Genomic DNA, 25,089 nt, shown 5'->3' with positions numbered 1-25,089 from the left:
TAGTAAAATGTTAAATGTGTCTTTTATTGCTTTTATAGCCTTCTTTTTTCTTATCCTGTTCCTTTTCTATCTCGTTTTCCATTTCAGTTCTTCATACCATCTTTCTCTGGTTTTCTATGTAGATATGCCTGACAGTTAAATAATGCATAAAAGGACTGTTCATTACTTTCTATAAATACCACTAATTTTTTCAATCCCACTCTACAGAGAGAGTCTGCATCAATTCTCAGATGGTTACACGCAGCACCTGTTGGTATCAGTGGAAGCTGTGCTCTGTTATCATTTGAGGAGCTACTGATAAAATTTCTATTTTACCAGCACCACCTGATAAACATTTCCAGAACAATCTGATTCCTGACATCAATATAAGAAAGGAAGATTTTTAATATTCTGAGCAGCGCGTTATATTTTGTTTTGCCAGCACATCATGTGGGAAGTCACTCTATATTTCAGTGATTAAGTTTAAAGTGAGATTGTGGTAGTAAACAGGCTACCAAATAATCAGTCTTGCTATTATCTTGTCTATGAACTTCATGATTGTCATCTCTGCATCTTTCCACTTGTGAGGTGTGCCAAACTGCAGCACCACTGTCCTAAGAAAACTCTGTAGAAAGCCTTCTCTATATGGCCAGAGAGAAACCCTCATCTTGTTTTCTTATTCTGATCCCAAGAGTTTAATGAATCTACTATGAAGAAGGGTAGATGACAAAAAAGGCAGAGTTACTAGGTAGTGATGGCATTTTCAGAGTTTAAGAGATGTACAAAGAAATTATCTTTAATCACTACTGCAGTCCTTTGTTACCTTTTTTTTTAAAAAAAAATATTTCTGTTATTTCTATATCACTTAGCCAAATACACTAGCTATGGGATATTTGAATCCTCTAGAACGGTTATTAGATATTTCTCCAATGAAGATAATGACCTACACAGTTCATTATGAACCATTTTTTTAAAAAAATCTTGTCCACCACGGTTCATGCCTTCTGGCTTATTTTCCCTCGATATTTTTCTCACACATGGAGACTGGCTTCTGTCAGACCAACAGGAAAATGGACAGATGACTCACTAAGAAACCGGACTGCTGACTTTGGCAATGCATAATTTGCTGCTGTGCTAAAACTGCCTCTCATCAGCCTGGCCTTACTATCTCACTGGCCTTCTCTTGTCTTCTGCCAGTTGAAAGCACTGTCAGTGGCTGTTGTTCTCTTCAGGACCATGTGGTGCTAGTTTCTGATAAAGCTCCTACTTGTTACAGTAATAAACCTAATAAATAACAATAAAATTTGCCCATCCTGAGAGAAATTTATAGCTGGATGTCAATACAAATGGTAAATTATCTTTATCAATGCGTAGCAATATCTGTTGAACACATAAGTCAGACTAATAGCTATAAAATACACATTTAATATATTATTTGTTTAAATTAAAAGCTGTGAGGCAGGCTGATAAGAAAGGAATGATGAAAGGTGATGAAAGCATAAATTTCTGATGATTCTATTAAGTTCTTAAAAAGTGATGATGGGATATGGATTTTCTGTCTGAAAAAGCAATGTAGATAAAAGTTTCCGTGTTGGTGTGTCAAGGTTTTGGTAAGTGAGGAGCTGCAGAAGTGGCCTCTGTGGAAGAAGGTCAGAGACTGTACTGTGCTGGATGCAGACAGTTCCAGATGGCTCTGGACCCATTGCAAGCCAGAGTTGAGACTATCAGTGAAGCCGGTACTGTCTCTTGAAAACGTATTTAAGAAAGGACAGAAAACTCCAGGGAGAGGAGGAGGGAACATGGAGAGAATGAGGGAACAGGGATAGGAGTAAGGAATCAGAGGGAAACAGCAAGAGAACACTGAGATCAGAAGGGCAGGAGGAGCTCCATGGCAGAGCAGGTATTTCCAAAGGGACAGAGCTCATGGAAGACCCATGCAACAGTAGAGGGACAGGGCACAGAGGAAGCAACAAAAAGAACCACTATGTCCGGACTGCAACGCCACCACCCCTCAACCATGGCCATTCCTTGCCTCACTGAAGGCACCGAGCATAACCTGCAGCCATTACAAAGTGGGAGAAGAGGTGCCTGATGTAAAGTTAAGCCTGGGAAAAGGAGTGGTGTGTTTTTTCTAAATCTTTTAAAGCTTTTTTCTTGTTTTGGTTTTTAATAGCTGAAAGAGTAATTAAATATTTAAATTAATTTGCAATGAATTAATTTCCCCAAGTCAAGTCTGTCCTGCCTGCCACAGTAATTGGTAAGTGACCTCCTTGTCTTTATCTTGACCCATGAGATATTTTGCTCCAGTTCTACTTTTCCCCCTGTCATGGTGAGGTTGGGGACAGTGCATGAGCTGCTGGGTGGCTGCTTGGCTGCCAGCAGGGCCAACCCACCACAGATTTCTTCGGTAATTACCTTTTTGGTAATGTTGCTGACCTCTTCAAATAGTGCCCACTCTTCAAAAGAAATCAGCCTTGTTTAGAAGAAGCCACCTGTTTAAGCTACAGAGAAGCTAAAACTCCTGCAGTTCTCACTGTTGTACATTCTTCAGAGACAGCTTCACATTTGAGAAGACATATTCATATACGTAGTGTTTGATCAATTGTAATGTCCTGTGAACAGAATCACACAAAAGATTCATGTGGAACTAGCAAAGAAATACTCATATTCACCAAGGTTGAAACAAACAAGATCTACATGACTTTTCCTAATGTGTCTTGGAAAAATGTCCTGTTTTCTTAGAAAATGCCATCTTGGACATCTTCCTGACAGCTACAAATTATATCAATGTTAATAATCATATGCAACTGAACTGACCCTCTCCTCTAAGAAAAGACTATTGTACTAGCAAGAGGTACAAGCTCCAAATTTGGTGTGCTATTACGCTCTTCCACGCTTGACTGCTTTCTGAGAGAGGCAGAAATCAGTATCAGGAACCCTTGACTCTATTCAGTGCAAATGCAGCATGCAATTGCAATTTTTCAAAATAATTAGATGCTTGGTTGAGCACCTAATTTTAGTCAATTCAGTTGAACGCGCATGTAATTATGATATATCAGAGAAGTGTTTACAATGTTTATTCCTTTTTGCTACTAATCACATTAACACATAAATGTTAAAGTTTATTTTGAAACCACTTAGCACTTCTTAGATTTTACAAGTTGTCTAAAAGACAACAACTAAACAAAAAAATATTAAAACACACAAACCACAAAGCTGAAAGACACTGTCAATATAAAAAACCCCGAAGAATTAATGTGGCATGAAAATATGACAGTAAACAATCATGCAAGATTGTGTAAAATAAAACAGAATGACAGCTTCAAAGCATGTATTAACCACATCCAATCAAATACAATGAACATATAGTAAGCCACAAAAAACCAACAAGTTGTAAATATTTATTCCACAGTCTGTATATGAACAGACTTCCATCCTTGGCTAGTGATCGCTTTGGGTTCATGTCAACAGCTTAGAATAATGCTGTCTGAGAATAATACGGCTTTAAAAAGTGAATAAATTTAAAGTAAAAGTTTCATAGCAGATCTTATAAAACCATAGGAAAACAGAGTTGAAGTGACCTTCAGATGTTATCTTATCCATCCATCTACTCTGAGACAGATCAGATAGTTAAACTAAATATTCTATTACCCTGGTTCAAAAAAATCCATTCAGTAATGCAGATTTCAGAAGAAAAGTAAGAATAATTCATTTTGAAGTTTAAGCTTATTATCCTATGTATCACGGACATACAGAAGCAATTATTTCTTCTTTGCGTCTATTTTTTATATACCACATGACTCCACATGAGAAAAACATACTCTTGGCTTTAGGCTAAATAACCCTGGGTTTTTCAATCCATCTTTGGAGGTCACGTTTCCTAAGCCTTTCATCATTCTTGCTGGTGTCCTTCCAGAACCCCTCCAACTGACCTATGCTTTTCTTGAAGTTTTATCACAGAAACTGAATACATTACTTCAGCTTATCAGAGCTCTTGATCAGAAAGGTTATTTTATGTATCTTACAGGTTACTTATGTCATTTGTTCTTTTTCAGAACAGAATGGCATGGCTGACTCACAATCAGCTTGTGATTCATTTTTTTTTTCTAAAGAACTGCCGCTTAGCCTGTTGTTTACCCTTATGCTATGCAGTTGACTATTTGTGCTTAAGTGCCGTATCTTTTGCTTGTTCCTGTTCACTGCATCTTATTTTTTAAAACCATTTTCTTCAATTTGACAAAATACTTTTGTAGTACAACAAAGAATCAACATCCTCCAGTATATGATACTATTTATTTAGAGTCTTTCTTCAGATTAGCATGTGTCCCAGGTGTGCTGTATTTTAGAGACCATGGCAACACCACCGTTGCCAAGCCTGTAAGAACATATCACCATATTCTTATAGTTCTGGAGGCCCTGAATATCTCTTCTGGCCCTTTTATGGAAATTGAGCTCATGCAGTCCCTTCCAGGAGCTCAACAGTCTGTTAAGGTCTTAACACAGCTGAAGAATCTTTATTTCCACAAAATTCCCATTTAAGTCTCATTGAAGTCCACAAAAATGTAAGACATTGAATACCACACAGGTGCACTCAAAAAAAGTGGCCAGTAACAGATGAAATCAAAAGCACTCTTCAGTTAAGCAAACTCTAGAAGCAAAGATGAGTGCAAAATCATCACTAAACTGTTATACCAGGTACTATCACAGAGGTCAGAAGCTTTTCCTTTATTTAGTTGCTGAAGGACACTTCTTCAATTCAGTCATGATCAAAACACAAATGGCATATTTTGCCTCAGTTCGAATATTTTAGCTGTTTCCCAATACAAAAAGTTGTTTATGTTCACCATGTCTTGGAAAATGCTTTTTCTGCTATACAGAAGCTTCAAAAGTAATCACCTAGCCTAAGAAAATAAACAGATGAAAATATTTGGAAGACTAAAGACAAACATCTTCAAAGTTCTACAAGTTTTGTAATAAGGTGGTCTGTCATTCATGGTAGAACAACTTCTGTTCAATTTTTCACAGGACATTGAAGCTGAAGAGCTTAAGAGCACTGGATGCCAGATGCTTCAGCTTCAGGGCACCAAAAAACACTTAATGCCCTTTGCGTTAAAACCTGAATTAAGGACCTCTTAGGAAACATTCAGGATATCACAGGTTAGGAGATGAACGTGTCCAGTGATAAAGTCATTCTGTTTAAGCCACAGGTCTTTCACCTCCTTTTTTTACTTAGTTTTGATTGTCATTTAATTTTCCCTTTATCTTACTGAAAGCCAAAAGAAATATGTAATTAAAAAAAAAAATTAATGCAAAGCTAAAGTGAGAATTAAATGTAAAAAACCCAAACAAAACAACCAAAAAAAATAGGTATTTTGAATAATCCCACTACAGTCCATGAAAATAGAATTATCAGAATTGAGCTCCAAGAGCTAAAGATTTTTCAAGAAAAAGAACAAATGTTTTTTTCTGCTTTTGGGGTATTTGATATATACAAAAAGTCAGTTTTTTCTTAAAGTATAATTCATGTTATGTATTGAAGTTTTCTCCAGGCTGGAGAATGCAGTAATGTCTAGAAAACTGGCACCATTATCACGCTTGTGAAAGATAAGTAACTTAATACGCCTCCCAGTAACATCTCCTCCCCAGTCTCTTGCTTCCTGATGTATTTTTTGGTTTCGAAGTAAATATCTCGCTACATTATAAATTAACTCCAGTTCTAATTGTCTCAGTGTATTTCGACTGTAAGCCTAGTGGGCTGGTTTTTGTTTGCCATCACACTGCTAAACACAAAAGGATTCCATTTAATACTGGCACCTGTAGATTTCCACAGGGAGGACAATGATGCCTGTGAAAACAACCAGTTAGACTTTCACTCCTGAAACTGAAGAACTTGAATTTTCCAAGTAAACTGGTTCATAAATAATCCTATTTAAAAAATCAGAAAGAAAATTTCTCAGGTTTTAGTACATATCATAGAAAAGTAATTGCTTCAGTTAATGAAAATAAAAGAGTAAGAAAAAATTACTGTCTTACAAGTAATACTTAAATAGCTGTTGTAGAAATAGTTCTATTTATCTGTCCTCACACAACTGCACCCTTTAATAAGCTCTTTTAATGACTTCCTTTAAAATACGTGCCTAGGTTCCTGTCTGCAGTTGTCTACAACTAAAGCACATTTAGCAAAATTCACATGCAGTGAATGGACATACAAACAAATGCTCCCACGTTAAGTGCAAGCACTTAAAAGACTAAGCACCTCAGTGATGCCATTTTGTTTTTAATTACTTTGTACCTATGAATGCTGTACTACTCTTGTACAAGTATCTTAAGATATTCCCGTTTTTATTCCTATGTTTGCGACAAAAGATCCAGCACTTCTGAAGTGTTGGGGTTTCTTTTCATTATCTTACTCCCAAAATATGTGCCACAGTAACACATCAACTCCTTGGGAAATTATATAAGTTTGATTCATTTTTGCAGTAGCCTTCTTAGCTGGTATAAGCTTATAAGCATCAGTGAAGGAAGCACAAACTCCTATAGCTACTCAGGCAGTTGAGATTTTAAAATAAAGAACAATATTTAATCATTCTTAGAGCTATGAAGCAAGACCAATATGTCAACATTTTTAGAGCTATGAAGCATTTCATTTAAAATACAGAAAAACTATTACACAAGGAGATAACAAATATCCATTATTGTTCATTTCTACAGAAGGCTTTTGAGTAGCTGCCTTATTAGAAAATAAAATCCTATTGCTAAGCAAATTAGCTAAGACCGCAACCACAGAGCAAGCATAGTTAATGAGGGTATTAAATTTAGAAAAAAAAGTCTCATTTTAAACAAAGAAGCAGACCTAGTACTGGCAAACAAAAATCTAATCTGCAGTATCTGTGATGATTCAATTAACAGGAAACACTTGAAACCAATTGAAAGATTAGCATTGACTTCAACCACCTTTGAGTCAAGTTCCAAAATTTACACTGACAGTAATAACTCTTTATATTCTATTAACATCTGCCTTATGCTCAAAACCCCACCAACTTTTGAAGCAACCAGCAGACACAAGAACTGTTCTTTTGTGAGAGATTCCATGTATCTTATATCACCACCTTTTACAAGAAAACTTGGGAGATTTTCAGACATATTTTACAGTTGCTGAACCACAGTATTGCCACAAGCAGAGATGTCGCTAGAATAGCGGGGACGTTCTTCACTCCCTTACCTACACTCCCTCTCTTACTTTTCCCTGGATCCTCTCCCATTTCTTTTCATTAACCCCTAAACAGAGGAGAAGATTTCTGCCCAGAATAAGTCTTTCTTCACCCACTGCTATTTAAACTTGATGGCTTCTGGTCACGGAGCCAGTCATGAATCTGGTCTGTGAGTGAGCGACTGAAATACCAGCAATAGTCCATGAAAGTGTTCCACTGCTATCATATAACTTGTACAACTTATAACCGATACAGTTTGGTCTAATAAAAGGTTAAAATCTTTCTTCTTAAATTATCATAGTTAAATACTTATTAAATGTATGTTCTATTTATTTTTACATCCATAAAAGCTATATCCACGTAAGTGAGCTTCAATTACATAAACCACAAATATAATACAAATAATGAAGAATTACTTTAGTATTTCATATATACTGATTTCAAAAGACTAATTCTGTCCTCTGCATTTCAAGTTTGCCACCAGTGATAGAAAAACCTCATGGAAATAATCTAGAAAATTATTAAAAATTTATAGTGTAACAATTTCAGTAATTTTAGTAAATTTTTAGGTTTTATCAGCTTATCAACTCTAACAACAACACATCATTTCAGGTGTGCCACAAAGGATCTCTGCCCATAACTGACTGAATTTGGCCTGTATCCATAAAAGTCTACTAAAAAAGCAAGTACTGTCATCAAAGCAAGATTAAAGAAGTAGAAAAGGGCTGCCTTTAGCTGAGGAGGTATTTGGAAATAGTTTTACAAATAGCTCTCAAATGCAATCAAAGCTGATCATTTTTGAGAGCTGTATTATTTAGAATCTAAGTGTGTAGTTCACACTTAACGTTATATCAGCAGCTTGTGGAATGTCTCATGCTGATCTTGTAAAACATCATACTGATAGAGCTGCTCATAGAGAAAGACTGTATTCCTATAGGACAATTCTCTTGCTATTGTTTACTAAGATTCCAGAGAAAAATAAGGTTGGAGAGACAGAATTTTCAATATTGCTTATGGACTCAACTGCAATTTCAATGTGTTTGTCAAAACACATGTGAAAATCTTGCCCGGTATTTTCAAATGGCTCCAAAAATTTGGGGAAAAAAAAAGTAAAACCAAACATGAGCTTGAGGTTAGTTTCCTGAGTCCCTATTTAGTTTCCTGCCTCATTAGAAGGACAGTCTTCAGGAGCCCCTGTAACTAGGTATTGATTTAATATATAAGGTTTCTGTTTCTGAAAGCTTTGATTCAATGTCTTATGTTACATATATTTTTGATGTATATGATATGGAGAAATAATGTGAAATGGGGATAATGGACATGGATTGTGATTGTATGTGTCTGCTTAAGGAATGTGGGTATGGTGACTAGTCATGGGTGCGGTGACAACTACAGTTTTGAGGAGACGGGGAGACGCCTGCCCCTCTTCCTCTAACAAAGGGGAGAAGCCTGCCCTTCTTCCTCTAACAAAGGGGCTATTTAAAAGAGAATAAGAAACGATGAGAGACATTCAAATGCTATCTAGAGGGAGGGAGTGCTAAGTCTCCTTGCTGGAAAAGATTGGGTGGTCACAATCACCTGAAGAAGATCGGATGGTGACAAGAACATGAATCACCTACAAACCTGCAAGACCACCACATTCCAGGAAGCGGACTGATAAGCTAATTAACATACGAAGCGGGGTTTAGGTAACGAATATGTATAGGCGTTAAGTGAATATTCATTTGTTCATTGTATAAATGTGAGATGGTTCGTCACTTCGGGTATGCACGCTTGTGGAGGAGCGATCCCCCGTGCATCTGCGCGCAATAAACATACCTACTTTATAACTTTCGAGTTATAGAGTCTAATTCCGCACGTCATATATAGGGGGAAATTTTGGTCTGGCTGAAGTGAATGGAAAATATTCATTATTTTCAGTGGGATCAGAATTTCAGTTGTATTTGGGGCTTTCAAGAATTCTTACATGGGCTAGGAACATGGGCAACTGTTACCTGTGGACCCTTTTTGCAATCCTCCGATTTCAAAACAAAAGTTAAAGAAATAAGGCTGTCATATTTGGTTTTTTTTTTTAATGTACTTTCACTTAATAGTGAGAACTTTAAAAATTATTTATTGATAGCCTAACAGCAAACCAATGTTAAGAAAAGAATTCTGTTTTGGGAGGGGTGGGGGGGGTGGGGGGTTAATTTTTGTTTTTTCGTCTGCCAAGGTATTATATTCTACTATGATACATATAAATTGCAGCACATTTCAAGATTACTGCAAGTAGCATGAGCACATACAGTACACACTTACTGGAATATTAAAAAACACCTTCTGATGTGATGTAATTCAATACATTGCTCATTTAACTTCTCATATTGACTGTAAAATTCTACTGGCAGAAACTGGATAATTTCTCAGAAAAAAAAAATCGCTGAAGAGGAAGCTGAGTATAATTTAAAAAAAACAGAACAAAACAAAACAAAAACCAGTATTAGAAAGCAAAGAAAACCACATTTCAGACTCAATTTCTGACAGACCCAATGATTGCTCTGTCAACACATAAAACTGGGATTTTATTTTATCAAAATTCTGCTTATATACAGCTTCTACTTCAATATTCTCTTTTGATTATATAAAGGACAGTCCATACAAAACTCAAATTCCTCTAGGTTTGAGATGACTTTATAAAAGAATTTAATAGTAAATTTAGAAAAGGTAGCTGGGAACAGAAGCAGTAAAAGATAGAAGATGAGATCAAGTACTCATTTAAATTACTCAGGAGCATAACTTGCTGTTACCAAATGATTTTAATTGAATTCTTCTATAACGTACAAGCTTTTCATTATTTCACTTCAACATAACTATAATTGTTAAGCAGATCTTTTACAGACAGGACAAAGGAAATAGAACAGAAAAGAGAAGTGCATCAGTGGGTTAAAGCAGAATTCCCTCACTTTGCACTCTTTCAAATTTTCCAGAGTTTTGATTTTTAGGGTTTTTTTAATTATTATTATTCAATGATAAGGAGCTCTAAAAGTGTTTCACTCCTGACTGTATCCTTCACTGCTTTATCAACTATTTTTGCTGATAATTTTTTAATTGTGATCAAAACTGTAGTTTTCAAAATACAGGTTTAAAAATAGAGCTCATAAGAAAGGACAGACAATGTTCCGCCAGAAATGCTTACTTGACAGAACTTAGTCTAAAAATAGGGCTGATTTCACCCAACCTTTTGATGGACACTAAGGACATGGGCAAGTGACACCAACTTTCTCAGCCCATCTACTTTGCTTCAGATGACCAGATCATTAGACCTCCAGATAACCATGTGTGCTTAAATTCCCAGTTCCACCTTAGCTCTGACTGTGGGCTATTTTTACCACACCTGTATAAAAAAAAAAACAACCCAACAACTTAGTATTTTTGTTTATAAAAAAAGTCTGCTACATTAATACTCAATAGAAGGTATAGGGTTAAAATTTATTGAGAACAGTGATGACCAAAGAAAAGAAACCTGTTCCAGAAAAGGTTGTCAACAATGAAAATGAGTACAATACATAAATGTCAGTGAATCCCGCTCCAGAGGCTTTCTGAACATGGACAGATTTAAGTTCCAATTTTTGAACTGAATTTGAATTCAAGTGTAACTAAAACACTTCAGAGACTTAACTAAAACAGCTCCAAAATAGGGAGAGGGTTGTGAACGAAAAGCTTTAAAGGAGAGAAAGGAGAAAATTATTTCCAGTGGGACTTTTTTTTAAAAGTTACTGAGTGATGAGAAAGAAGAAAAGGAAAGCTGTCCCAGATATTCAGGACTGCAGAGATGAGAAAGGGGAGAGAGCGAGCAGAGTCTGGCAGATGATGTGTCTCTTAGGTACCTAGGAGAGAGAAACCTGCAGGATCTAAAGAAGCTGCCTTGTTGCAGCGATGTTCAGCCACGCGTTATGCTGTAATGTTGGATCCTCAAGCACTGCAAACGGGATCTTTGCACGTGTGAACTTGCAGCACCCAAACATCAGCAAGCATGAAGGTACCCCTTGTCTTTGACAATGACAATTGCTCGTGCTCAAAGCCTGGCCTGATGCCTCCTGCCATTTACACAGCAAACAAATACCAGCAAGCAGCTGGGCTTCCCTCCCCGCCATGTTTTTTAACTTTCTGCAGGCGACAGCTTTTAAGCGTGCCTGAACCGGCTCCCAGCATCCACATTTTCCCGGCTACCGACGGCGCCCCCCCCCCCCCCCCCCCCGCAGAGGCCTGAGAGGCGGCACCGCCTCGGCGCTTGCCCAGCCCGCCCGCAGCCCGCCCGGAGGCGAGGGAAGGCCCGGCGAAGGGCGGGAGGGGAGAAAGCCGCCCCCAGGGCCGGCACAGCTCCTGCAAGCAGGCCCGCACCGACACGACCGCTGGCGAGCCTCGCCACCCCGCCGCAGCGCCCACGGCCAGGCCGGACATGACACTGCGCTCCCCCCGCCTCCCCCTCTGCCGCCCCCGCTGAGGGCAGCGCGCGCGCTCGCCCCGCCCCCTGGCGGAGCCCACCCGAGGCGGGCGGGCGGCGCCGCCGCGCGCATGAGCGAGCACGGCTGGGCATGCGCGGTGGGCCGCGGCCGCGCGGCGCGGGCGTAAGCGCAGGCGTAAAAGCGTGGAGGCGGCTGCCGGGCTGTGCGTTCTCCGCCCGCGCCGTGAGACAGGTACCGGCGAGGTCGCGGGCCGCCCTCCGCGGTGCCGGCGGGCAGGGCGCGGTGGGGTGCTCTGCCCCTTCCGTAGGGCAGAGGGGAGCGGGCGGGTGGCGGCGGAAGAGGGGACCCCGTTGCCCTGTGCCGTCCCGGTGCTTTGCTGGGCTTTGCTTTCCGCTGTGAGACCTGCGGCTGCCGGGCGCCTCCGCCCCCCCCCGCGCTGCCTTTCGCGCCGCTTTGCTGCGGCCCTCGAATCCCCGCTTTGAAAAGCACGGTGCTTTAAGAGTTAAAAATTCTTTTTCGCTTCTTCTTCGTTGACGCTGAGTGTACTGAAAATCAATTGCTGTCAATACGCTTGTGATAATACATAGAAACTCCTAGTTTTAAGGGCCTGGCCCGTGGCAGTGGCGGGGTTGGCGCGCTGAGGCGGTCTCGGTTCGCGTGCGCGCCGCAGCCCTGCCTCCCTCAGCTCCGCGCGGCTTGCGCGCGGTCGCCGCTTTCTAGAGGGGAAATGTTGCAGAGGTAACGGCAGCGTAAGAATCGGGTTTCCTCAGGTAACATTTAATTGTGGCCGCTTTAGCACGCTATCAGATTACTGAATTTTAATCTGAAACTAATAAAAGATATTTTGTTTCGGTTCTTTGTTTTTTGTTGGCTTGTTTTAAAACTAAAATTTCTAGTGAAAGAAGTACCAGCTGTGTATTAAGAATTAGAATAACTTAGGACTTATTTCCAGAAGATAAGTGCCTGAAGATCTGCAGCAACAGCAAGCTAAAGCCTTGCAGCTAAGAGAATAAGATGTGTTACACTGCTGACTTGGTTTTTCCCTCCTGTTTTAGTTATCTGGCATGGCGTTTTCTCCTAAGAATTCTCAAGGAAATGACAAGTTACAAGTTTAGACTATTACAAAAAATCTAGACTACAGACTTTTGGTCTTCACGAGTAGTCTGGATTTCATTAAGACTGCTGTACTGAATAATGGGCCATATACAATCTATTTAAAGAACGATGTGCTCATGTTTGTCTGAGGAGACCCTTATTGTTAACTTGAGGATGTACTAAAGCCTTGAATGGGTGACATAGGGAATGTTGTGCGAGATATGTTAATGACTTCCCGGAAAGTTAATTAATAGACATGAGTGACTTGTATAAAGAGAGGGCTGAAAGATTCCCTCGGTGTGCGTGACTTTGGTGGAGCAATCCCCCATGCTCCCAGCGCTGCCGAATAAAGATAACCTCCACTCACTTGTATATAGGTAAAGTGATTCTTTAAATCAGTACGACCAAAGATCGCAGATTGAGTTTATTGTAGTTTTGTACTTTGTGTGTTGTTCAATGGTGTAAATGTTCATTTTAATGAGAATTTCACATAAACTATATAAAGAGCGTATGGCTGTATCTCTATATGTGTGCACATTTAGAGTGAGCCATTATCTATTTCATAATTGTTTTAACTTCTGCACAATTGGCCCAAATACTGAGCTGACTAGTATTTGTGTTTACAGGGGCTTCAGATATCTACTGATATCTAAAGATACCATTTTGACTAATCACATCAATAAGAAGCTGATGCTTTTGGCTATTCCTTATTCTTTATGAAACTTTGGTGAGGTTTCCTCCAGAGCTCCACACAATAGTGTGTTTTATTCTCTGATTTGGAGAATTAATTTACACATTTCTCTGCAAGTCACATCTGCTTTGATAGATGAGGAATCTCCTCATGCCTCTGACCACTACACCTTGCTTTTCCTGACGTGACATTAATCCTCTTTATATAATTTTGATGTGTCACTGAAGTATTTCTTGGTTGTAGAGATGGGAGTAATCTTTCCAATTTACACCTTACTAATGTTTTCTTTGCTTCTCTGCCTCAAAGCTAATCTCTCATTAGGGCTTGAAGAAAAGTTGTGTTCTAGAGGAGGGTACAGAGGAACAGTTCATTTGTTGTAGCAAGAGCTAGAGACAGGACCCAGTAGTGTGTGTCCTGCGTTTGAGCAAAGGCTCAATTGTTGGGTGGATCTGAGTAATTCAGGCAAAGGGGTGTTAATTATTTGCTGTGCTGCACACTGGATGGATGTACTACGATGACATCAAACTATAACAAAAGCAGATCTAATTTTGACTTCCTCCTTCGTGAAATCAGTTCAGGAGTCAAGATGTAGAATATGAATATGCTGATTTTTTTTAGCCTTGTGTTTTTACAAGATTAAGGGCTTGCAGCTGTTACAATTGAGTTCCATTGTTAATAATCACTTATATTTTGGAATTTTGGCAGTATGAACTAAAAGTGGTAAAGCATGTCTTGCATCTTATTTATAATTTAGGGTGCTATTAGGGACTCAGTTTGATATTTTTTGTTATTTTTTTCTTTTAAATGTATCTTGATTAATTTTTACTGAAAAAAATAACAATTTAATATTTTAGGCATCTGGACATGGAAGACTAGTATGATGGAGTTTTTAATCAGAAAAAGACAATAGGGAGAAGTCTTGCTTTGTGATCTCTTTGTCCTCTTCCAGAAGAATGCTTGTTTATCTTGATCTGGGAGACAAAACCCAGAGATGTTAATTCTGACTGTCATTACCCTATTTTCCTTGTATTACTTGTTCCTATGTGTCCTCAGATCTATGAGGTTTATAGAACATCGTTCCATTACTAGTGAAATGAGTTTTCTTCTGATTTGTTACCATCTGTCAAAGTTCAGTTGGTTATCACTGAATCCTAGAGATTCTCCTTGCTCGAAAGAATTCAGTAACTTGTATATTCAGAATGTACAGTGAAGTGATTCCCAGTTCTAACAGGAGGTCGACTTGATCCGTTTGTCATGTCTATTTTGCAGTGCAAAGGTCAAAAATTAGTCTTTAAACCTCTTTGCAGAGCCATTGTCTGATTCTGTAAGTGCACAAGCCTTTGGATGTATGCTTTGTCTTAAACACTGAAATTGCTGGGCTCTCAGAGCTTGTATCTGGGTTCTGCTACACCTAAAAGGAAATGCTAATTATTTTAATCAGTTCACACAGAAAGCAAAACACTGTGAACCTGAAAGCTTTCCTTATTTCTTGTACATACACTCCAGATCATACCTGGCAGCCTAATTCGTGTCTGTGTGTGTTTAAACTGTGGAACTGCAAGTGAGAAGGACAAGTATAAATAAAGTCCTTCAAACATATTGTAGGATTTTTTTCTCTTAGTAAGCTATGCTTGTTGCTCAGAATCTATGGCATTTTAAGTAAAGGTGCCTCCTGGAGCCGCTGTGTCTTCTGAATATTATAATAAGGCCTCCTTATTTCATGTACGCTGGAGAGGAAGTTACAGAGAAACAAGTTGCTCGTTGGCTTACAATATATAATCCCCTACTTTATAATGTAAGCAGTGAAGATGCATGGCCTTGTTATTCTCCTGAATTCTTGGGGCTGCTTTGCGTTTTGGAGTAGAGGAGGACTGGTTTTCAAAGGCTAAGTTACAATCTAAAATAAGACCCACAAGTCAGGTGCTAATTTTTTCCTATTTGAGATATGATATTTATCAGACTTGATAGAATGTATTTTGCTTTTAAATGAATACTTTCTTGCCTAGGTACAGTAGCTTAAGGAACCAGAGGTGGTTTTGCTATTACTGCTTTTAAATGTTAAGAAAAAAAGCTGATGCCCATCTTCTGTTCTTTATTATTTTTTCTCTACCTGATACATTGATCAGTTTTTTAATCTGTACATAGGTGTATTTTGTTCATTGTAAGTTAAAATGACAGATGTTTTACTTTGATGCAATCAAATTATCTTACAGGCAAACACCTGAATATAGAGACTGTTTATCCATGACCTGTGCTGGGACTGGGTCATTCGAAGTCCCTGCTTGGTTTTTAGTGTACATTTCTGTATGTGAAGTATTCACATTGTTTACCCTTTGCATTTGTATATAAAGTAACATTTTGTTACCATTTGCAGCATTTGGAATGTTTGCAGAATAATTTGGATGGCTGTCTATTGCCAAGGAAATGTTACTTTCTCTGTTCCTGCTATTCATGGTAATAAGAGATGAGGACAGTCCCTCTGAAGATTTTTTTTGTCCTACGTAATTAAGCTTTCTTATTATGAATTAGATAAATACTCCCCTTTCTGAGGAAATTGCAACTTCTGGTAACTCTTAACTTGAACAAGAGGTGTAGCTTCAGGAGTCTATTTATCACTTTTGTTTAGATAAAGCAGCTATGCCTGTTCAGTTGCTGAGGACTGTTAAAGGAGAATCTGAAACCTCACTGCCAAGCCATCTGCAGGAGGAGGATTGGGAACATTTGCAAGAAGGCTTTGATCATACAAACAAATACTTTCAGGTAAGTTAGTAATAAAAGAGTTTTGGCTTTGAAATAGCTCCTGCTATAATTATAAGGGAGCTCCATATTCCAGCCTGGTTGGTGATTTGCTGCAGTTGTGTTTCTTTGTGTGCATCTGTTGCATATCTTTAAGCAATGCAAAACTATGACCCTGTTGTACTTCATTGCATGTTGCTATTGACTTCGTTGATTCATAGTTCTGCCCCTTCCTTTTAAACTGGCACACTTTAAATTTTAGAAGAATGGGTTTTTTCTTGTTTTCTAAACTGTGGACCTGTTTAAAACCACATTAATATACAGAAAGCTGTGCTGAAAATGGAGGGATTGTAGGGGTGGTATTTTGATATTAAATAAGTAGTAATAAACACTACCATCCTGATCAGACTTAAAGATCAGATTTCAGATAATGACTTCTAAAGCAGTTTTCCTTTCTTGTGTGAAGGAATGCAATATCCGGTGTTATGAAGAGGACTCTGTGGCAGCTACCTGCACCAAGACACAGTTAGTTTCTTTGCCATTACCAAGTGTGCATTTATACTTCACAGTAGTCCCACATATATTTAAGATTAGAAGTACAAACCTAGGGTACTAGTGAAGTGCAGAAATATTTTTTCATCCCTAAAACAAATATACTCTGTAAAATGTGGTGTCACTTCTTGAGAGTTTTCTTTTTTAACCTGTTCAATTTTTTCTGTGAATGGTTCTGAAATACTTTTAATCATCTCTGGTGCTTAAGTGGCAGGAAATCCACATCATCCCAGGCTTGCCTTCAGGCTGTTACAGGAAAAAAAAAAAAGAGAAAACAAATAAAAAAATAAAGCAAACATTCAGTATAAAACCTTAGGTGGTTTGCATCCTTAAAAAATGGCACAAATATTTTAAATAATATGAGCTGAACTGGCCTAGTCATTTTCTGTATCAAAAAAACTTTTTTGCTTCCCCAGCTGTATATTTGCAGTTCCAGTTCTAGTGCTTACCTGACCCTGTGATTGAGTCCATTCATGAGAAATGAAGTGGCAGAAGGCTGTCCATATTGATGAAGAGAGGGTAGTTTGCTGCTGCTCTCCTCTCTGAACTGGTTTGTTACGGTGTCAAAGAGATGCCAGGAGTAGCATAATCAGGTAAAACAAAAAACAAAGCTGCCCTTTTTGGAAGCAGGGTGTGATAGGAGGTGATTTGATTGAGAATGATCCAGCTTACCTTAGGTCTTGTAAGAGAACAAAATGGAAACATCAATAAACCAATGCTGCTAGTAAATGAGGGTTCTATTTCTCAGGGTGTAGTTTTCTGTCCCCATTCACCTGTAGGACATACAGGTTTTCCTGCTTTTAAAAGCTGTGTCTGCAAGCACCCCTGACATGGGAAAACAGGGGTTCTTGTTCACAAAGGAAATGATGAAGTAGACAAAAATGTATTATATATTAGAAGATGTTTCTGCGAAAATAAATGTTTCCATTAGGAAAGCGGAACAATTGTTACCAGACTATGTTTTAAAGCATACATGGTGTTATAGCCAATTGTGGAAAGAGAAGGTGTATGGAATCTTTCTCAGACTTCTGCCTTGTATTGAAAGAACATCATGCTGCTGCTGACACAGATTAGTAGGTGACTAAAACGGCTTGATATGTGCTCAGTGCAATGGGACAGCTGATAAAGCTGTGCTAATGCATCATTAAATGTGTAGGAAAATCCAGTTCTGCAGGCTGAGCTTGAAGCAAACCTTAGAATGCACTGATGTTAGGTTATCTTAGCAGTGGCACAGCACACTGTCAGTAGACCTGCCAAAATAGGGATCAGGTCCTGCTTTGAGGAGGGAGGAAGGGGAGAGGAGGATTTTCATGAAGTGTGTTACGGGAAAAAACAACAAAAAGCATCTAGGATGCTGCTGTCTGGCTTGTGTGCCTCAGTCCTTTGGTTATTCTGAAACTGTTTTGTTTCCTGGCATCTCTCTGAACAATACAAAATTTAATTTAAATTTGTGGGAACACAGCATGAGCAACATCTATACATCCTTAGTCACGATGACCATTAACTGAACTTGATACCTTCTCCCATTACTTCATCATCCTCTGGCTTTTGCTGTGGCAAAGCTGAACCAAACCTGAAAATCAGCTGCCAAGTCAGCTGTTAGACCAGACTGAGGAATGAGGCTGCAGCAAGGAAAGAGTCAGATTCAATAAAGGAATTGCACGTGGTCAGTCTGAGACTGTCTAAGTGGCATAATGAATGGGGAGGGGTTGGTTTCTCTATGGGCTCAATAAACAGTGCAGGATTTGTGGGGGAAAAGTGAATTTGAGCAGGTTTTGCTAAAGTAGATTTTGTTGGAATTTGGAGCCCGAGAGTTTCAGGCATGTTGAGAAAGCAGTGGGTAGTATTTCTGCTGAGAAAGAGACCTAGAGCATACGCCTTTGTGATATGGAGAAATAGTGTGAAATAGGGACAATGGACATCGATTGTGATTGTATATGTCTGCTCAAGGAATGTGGGTATGGTGTCTGGTCACATAGTCACACAGCTTTGAGGAGACACCTACCCTTCTTCCTCTAACAGAGGGGCTATTTATAAAAAGGATGAGAAAAGGATGAGAGACATCCCAATGTTATCTAGAGGAAGGGAGTGCTAAGTCTTCTTGCTGGAGAAGATCAGATGGTCACAAGGGCATGAATCACCTACAAACCTGCAAGACCACCACATTCCAGGCAAAGGACTGATAAGCTAATTAACATACGAAGCGAGAGTAAGGTAACGAATATGTATAGGCATTAATTGAATATTCATTTGTTTTATTGTATAAATGTGAGATGGTTCGTCACTTTGGGCATGCACGCTTGTGGAAGAGTGATCCCCCGTGCATGTGCGCGCAATAAACATACCTACTTTATAACTTTTGAGTTATAGAGTTTAATTCCGTATGTCATTTGGGATACAGAAGAAAGTAGTGGGGCCAGACTATTATAACAGAGAATGTGGTCCCAGAATTTGAAAACTCGTTGGAAGGGTACTGGAAGGTAAAAGGAAAAATAATGAGTAAAAAAGGTCAGAAAGCAGTCTCATCAATGTATTCTGCCTTTAAATAGCAGGCTTGGACAGACTGAAATTTCTTTAGTAAGAAAAAAATGTATGTATAAATACAGACTGTTCCTGAGGTGACTTTGTTTCGTTACAAGGACGTTATTACAAGAAAAATTCTGTAGTATTTTATTTATCTGTGAGTACAGTTCAGGGCATACAATCTCATCAAGAGCAATTATATATAATATTTGAAATATTAAACAAAGTTGTAATATGGAAAACAAGTGGCAGATCTTTCTGCAAGTATTCATAGACAGATCTCAGATGTTATTTTTGAAACAGAGCAAGGTCTTAAAAAGATTAGTCAGGATGTTTGGTACAACGCTCTAGGTGATGGTCTGTTTGTATTGAGAAGGGAATGTACTCTGAATAATAAGAAAAGGTTCCACTGACTGGATGTTAAAGGAATGTACTCTGAATACTTAGAAAAGATAAGGTGGGCACCTGAAGGAGATAAGGAGACCAGGAGTCAGGAAATCGTTGAACAAAGAAAGTTGAAAGGTTTTCTCCACCTAGATCCCACCTATTATGAATAGAATGATTGGATGTCAAAATCAAATGAATATGTATGTAAAGATGTAACCTCTCACGAAAACTGTGTGAAATACCTAACTTTTCACTGAAAACTTTGGAGCTACTTTGTCCGGTGCGAATCAGCTAGCTCCCCAACATTGCACGAAATAAATACCTTTGCTGCTTAAAGACAAAATTTGTCTCTGAGCAGTTAACTCTGTGCTGTTTTGGCATAATTTTGCAGATGCTAATTGTTAAAGTAAGTACTTGATACTTTAGTCTCCTTACAGAACTCATTACTCTTTCCTGTGAAAAGTAGGAACTTTACCTGTTAAAAACATATGGTCATAGATTTTTGACTTTTGGTTTGGTCTTGAAGCACTGCTGTCTCAAAAGCAATAAAATAATATGGTACATGTTAAATGTAATTCAACATGGCGATTTTTTAGTGTAATAAAATATACTTTGGGTTGAAAAAGGTTGTTTTGTGAAGTTTTAGTATTTCTTTATAAAACAGTAAAAATGTTGAATTTGATTTGGATTTCTCCTCAACTAACATGTTGTAGAACTAAATTTACTGTAAAAATTCTCTACAGTAACAATTTGCTACTGTGTGTGTAATCCTACTTTGGCTTAAGAAATGTTTACGACTATATTAAACAAGCTACCCACTGAGTATGTACTCTGAAATCATTATGATTTACCTGACTGTCCTCTTAAAGTTGCTTTTGTGCATTTATAGAAAGATTGCCCCTGCTTATCTCATTACAAGAAACCTTTGACTTTATTTCCTGTGCTGTTCGTGTAGTTCTCTAAACACTTTATATAGTCTGTTTTAATTTTTTTTTAGTTTTTCTTTATTGAAGAAGTTTCTGTGGTTTTATCCTTGAGAAGGATACAGTGCTTTACCTGCCATGCTTTGGAAGAGTACAATTGACTAATGTTTTTGCTACTGTTAAAAGGAGAACCTTTTTTAGATGAGAGGTCTTTCTTTCAAAACACATTTATTCCAAAGGGATGTTAACATCACTGAAGTTGCTGGTCTGTGATTTTTGCTTCTTGTAACTTCAACTTCACTATAGAGTATTTTTACCTAATTAACAGAAACTTTGCAGCTTTTAGAGTGTTTGTATTGCTGACTAATGAGTCACTACAGTTTCAAAACTTTGTAATACTGTTCTCTTAGCTGTACAGTTTTTTTCACAGAAGATTATTCAACTTCATATACATCTTTTATTCCTTGACTGTGATTTTGTTTTGATACTTGTTGTAATCCTTTGCCAACATTTTTTGAGAAAGTACTGTATCTTTTAAGATTTTGATCACCCTACCATTTTAGCTGTCTTTCAGGTTTTGTGCTAAAACTGTAGCCTTTGTGCTGTTATTGTAACTAGTAAAGGTACTTCCATAGCTACTATTCCATTGTTTAGTCTAAGCTTGTCATCTAGTCATAGCATCTAAGTAGTGTCGACATGTCATATTTCCTTTGTTAAAGCTCAAGAATATTGCTCTTCAGTGCTGTCTTTATCAGGTTTTATTCATGTTTTTTTAAAGAATTCAGATGGTAATTTGCACTTTAGTTCTACCTTTTTTTAGCTTACTGCTGTTTCGGCTATTATCACTGTTCCAGTAAGTGTGTAGTCTTAGTTCACAATTCACACTTGGTTTTGTTTGTTGTTTTTTATTTTACTTTTTAGGGAATAGTTGTTCTTTCCCACCCATTAGTGAAACTTGGAGATGGGACTGACTTTTTGAAGATTGTTCTTCAAGGTACTATATTTAAGTATACATTTTAGATTTATTTTGTTGAACTACTTGACACTTTTTTTGACCTCATGCTATTACATCACTAGTACCTGCTTATTTTTGTGTTCAGTAAAATGTTATATTTAAAAAAACTTTAAAAGTGTTCATTTTCTACAGAAACAAGATTACTTTAAACTTATGCCAGTTAAGTTAATGGGAAGAATAGAGTCTTTATATTTCAGTAGAGTTCTCGTTGCAGAATGTTTTAACATACTGCCCTGGAAACGCATTAGCTATATGTACAGCTTTAATAGTGTATCTTTAAACTGCTTATCATAAGGAAGGAATAAGAAAAATGCACGCTTACTATGTAAGTGCGCATTTAATATAGGTTGGTATGTTGATTAGCAGCAAAATATTTGTATTTCATTCTGTTTTAATGTAAGCACATAAGTCTTTCAATGTGTCTGCTTATATTAGAATACCTGACTGATCAGGTGAAATTCCATTTCTTAAGTTGTTCATCATGTAATAAATTATAGTAAAAAACAGTAGTCCCTTTTAAGTCCAAAAGTTCATCACCCTTCCAGTCAGGAGGGAGGAGGACGTCATTAGTCAGGAGTCAGCTGAATTCAAGATTTCTGTTCTTTTCTATTTTCTTCTCAGCTGCTTCCTTACACTAATTAGAGAAACATCACTTGCTCCCTCTGAGCTTTCCTAATTCTACAAATTCTGTGACTGTGTCTGAACACCAGCCTGGGGGCTGCAGATCCTACCTGGTGATGTTGCTTGTAACTGGTGTTAGCAGAGCTGAATGAAATTGATGGGACCTGAGTCAGTTTCCCTACTGGCTTCAGGATTCCCAAAGAGGGAGGCAAACCTTCTTTGAGTCTTCCAAATTTCATGTGACTGTTCAGGAGGGATGAGATTTCCTGCACATTTTCCACAGCCTCAAAAACTAGGTTTGCACATCTAAATAATCAGTGTTGCTTTTGAAACAGTAAAAAGTAGAAAACTCTTAGAATAATAATGTAATTTCTGCTTCAGTCCTCGTGGAAGGCTCTTTATTTGTCTGTGTCCTGGAACATCTCCAGTTTATATAGTTCTAAAATATGATTTGTGTTCATGTAAAAAATCAAATGTGACTGGATAGTATTTCCTCTCTCACACTATACACTGAATTGGCCAAGTGGAAGTCTTTGTCAGTTCTGTTTAATGTACACATTTTAATAGGTCCTCTTAATGAAGAATATTCTGCTTGATATACCTATAGTTATCACATAAAAGAAGTTGGATAACTATTTGAAAGGATTTTCTATTTGTAGATTAATCGGAATGGAAAGTGTTATGCTGTAGAGTAACTTATTTTGGAAATCCCTTTCCATTGCTGTTTTGTCTTGGAGAAGGTATGGTGACTGGAATTGCTTCTGCTTTTCTTTCTCTAGATTTGAATAACTTGTGTTCACGGATCAACAGCATCAATATTTTAATATATGGAAAAATGGCAGTGGATTGTGTGAAAATGATACACTCTGGGGTAAGATTTTTTTTTCTTGCCTTAGGAATTGTTTTCCACAGATGTATGTTGACTTCTTGTATTTATATGTGAAAATCAGAAATAGTCTATTCAGTCAACTGAAATCTATAAATATGAACTAGAAAAAAACCCACCCAAAAAGTATTTGCTTATGTAAATTCTTTCTAACAATAATATTGAAACAAAGCAATTCTTTTTGTCAATGCTCTTTACGTAGCAAGTAAAGGATCATGAATATGGATGATATTTATGTTCATAATTTGAATGTTTATTGCCATTAGGTAAGATAGATTGTAGGATTAAATTGATTCAGTTATACTAAAAGCTTTTAAAAAATAATCAAAACTATGTACATGTTTTTTTTATTGGCTGGGTGCTGGTGTCTTCCTTTGGCAGAGATAAAAGCTTGGGGTTTTTTTTAGCTTCTGGGTAAAGGACATTGGCAAGTCAGCCTACGAGTTTGTGAGACAGTGTTGCAACTAAAGGAGAACAAGCTGCAAACAGTTACTTCAGTATTTTTTATGAGATTGCCTGTCAGTTTGCTGACACTTCAATATTAGCCAGATATAAAATTAAAATTACTATACAATACGTTATTAGCTTGTGTTAGTGCTTTTTCATTTGCAATATAAATTCATACTAAATCATACTATGTTTTGGGCTGGAAGGAACCTTTAAAGATCGTTCAGTTCCAACCCACCTGTCATAGCCAGGGACATCTTTCACAACATCAGGTTCTCCAAAACCCCATCCAACCTGATTTTGAACACTTCCAATGACAGGGCATCCACAACTTCTCTGGGCGACTTGTTCCAGTGTCTCAGTGTCTTACCACCCTTAATGTAAAGAATTTCTACCTTATGTCCAATCTAAACCTAGCCTCTTTCAGTTTAAAGCCATTTACAAGCCTTGGTAAAAAGTCTTTCTTCATCAAAAAGATGGGAAGTTATTTAGTGAAGAAAATAGAGCTTTGTTTTGACATTCTTGGAAATATTTGTTATGCACAAAGGTTAAGGGCTTTGTCAAGTATGGAAAAACAATGGCTTAGGATTCTGTCAGGGTTTTTCAGCTCAAACTAGTACACCTCAGCTCTGGTGATCTGTGTATTGAAAAAGGGTAAAAATTATAGCAGACCTTAGGGCAAATACCACTTAAAGTTCAAGTTGCTCTGAATCTGTGGAACATTTTACTTTCAGTTCAGAGACTTGTGTATGCTTTTTATGTAATTCTACCTAAGATTAAATAATGACTTGCTTATTTCCCAGCTTTGAGAGAGGGGTGGGGTGTGGGATGGGGGGAGAGAGAGAGGGGAAAAAAAAAAAATCTATTTATATTCCTTGAGAGGGATCTTTCTGTTTCTGGATAGTAGCTTGCACCCTGAATCTTACTGATTTTTAAGGATGCATGAATCAGTTCATGAAATAAATGGGACCAAAGCTGCTAATTTCAAGAATTACACCTAAAATTAGAGCTGAGGTATTTATATAATGTACAGTGACCTATATTACAGTTTTTCTATAACTATGTGCTTAGAAATATTCACATGATAACTTTTGAATCCCTATGTTTTCGGCATTGTTAATCTGACTAAATTAACATGGATTTCATGAATATATGCAGATAGAAGGAACTAAATGTTTAAATATTACTTTTGTCATGTAGACAATCCTCAAAGAGCAGGTGACATACACTGGCTGCCTCTTCAAATGGGTGAAGAAGAGTATCTCAGCTAAGAAAAAGTTGTTTATCCTTATGTTTTTCCCAACAGAGGTGTAACTCTGAGATTTTTATCATTTTTCACATTTTAGGTGAAGTCAGTAAGAGGTTTGGAAAGTACAGAACATGTAGGGCAGACTGACATGACAGTGACATTTATCTCTCTAAAAAGCAAGGCTAAAAAACCAGTTTAATAAATGTTTAGTGAATAGTTGAAGAAAGTTTTCTGAAGTTATAGTTGTGACCTAGTGCAGCATTTAAAAAAAAAAAAAAATTGCAAGATCATGTATTGGTGAAAACTTCCCGTGGAAATGAAGGATTCTG

General features: G+C 37.7%; 1 protein-coding gene across 3 annotated transcripts in view; it reads left to right on the top strand.

Moving 5' to 3' along the window:
- The first annotated feature begins 11,736 nt into the window (after positions 1-11,736).
- Positions 11,737-25,089, top strand: part of POT1 (protection of telomeres 1) — a 75,867-nt gene continuing 62,514 nt past the window's right edge. For 2 of the 3 annotated variants that reach the window (XM_055711516.1, XM_055711515.1), the window contains exons 1-4: positions 11,737-11,866; positions 16,048-16,181; positions 21,464-21,536; positions 22,958-23,049. In XM_055711516.1, coding sequence (XP_055567491.1) covers positions 16,059-16,181; positions 21,464-21,536; positions 22,958-23,049 — 288 coding nt within the window. In that variant the 5' untranslated portion in view covers positions 11,737-11,866; positions 16,048-16,058. Of the gene's footprint in view, positions 11,867-16,047; positions 16,182-21,463; positions 21,537-22,957; positions 23,050-25,089 lie in introns of those variants that run through there. The other variant, XM_014282029.3, reaches the window with a different exon arrangement.

Source organism: Falco cherrug, chromosome 5, assembly GCF_023634085.1.
Source record: "Falco cherrug isolate bFalChe1 chromosome 5, bFalChe1.pri, whole genome shotgun sequence".
In the NCBI taxonomy this organism is placed as follows: Eukaryota; Metazoa; Chordata; class Aves; order Falconiformes; family Falconidae; genus Falco; species Falco cherrug.
This window is presented reverse-complemented; position numbering and strand designations above follow the sequence as displayed.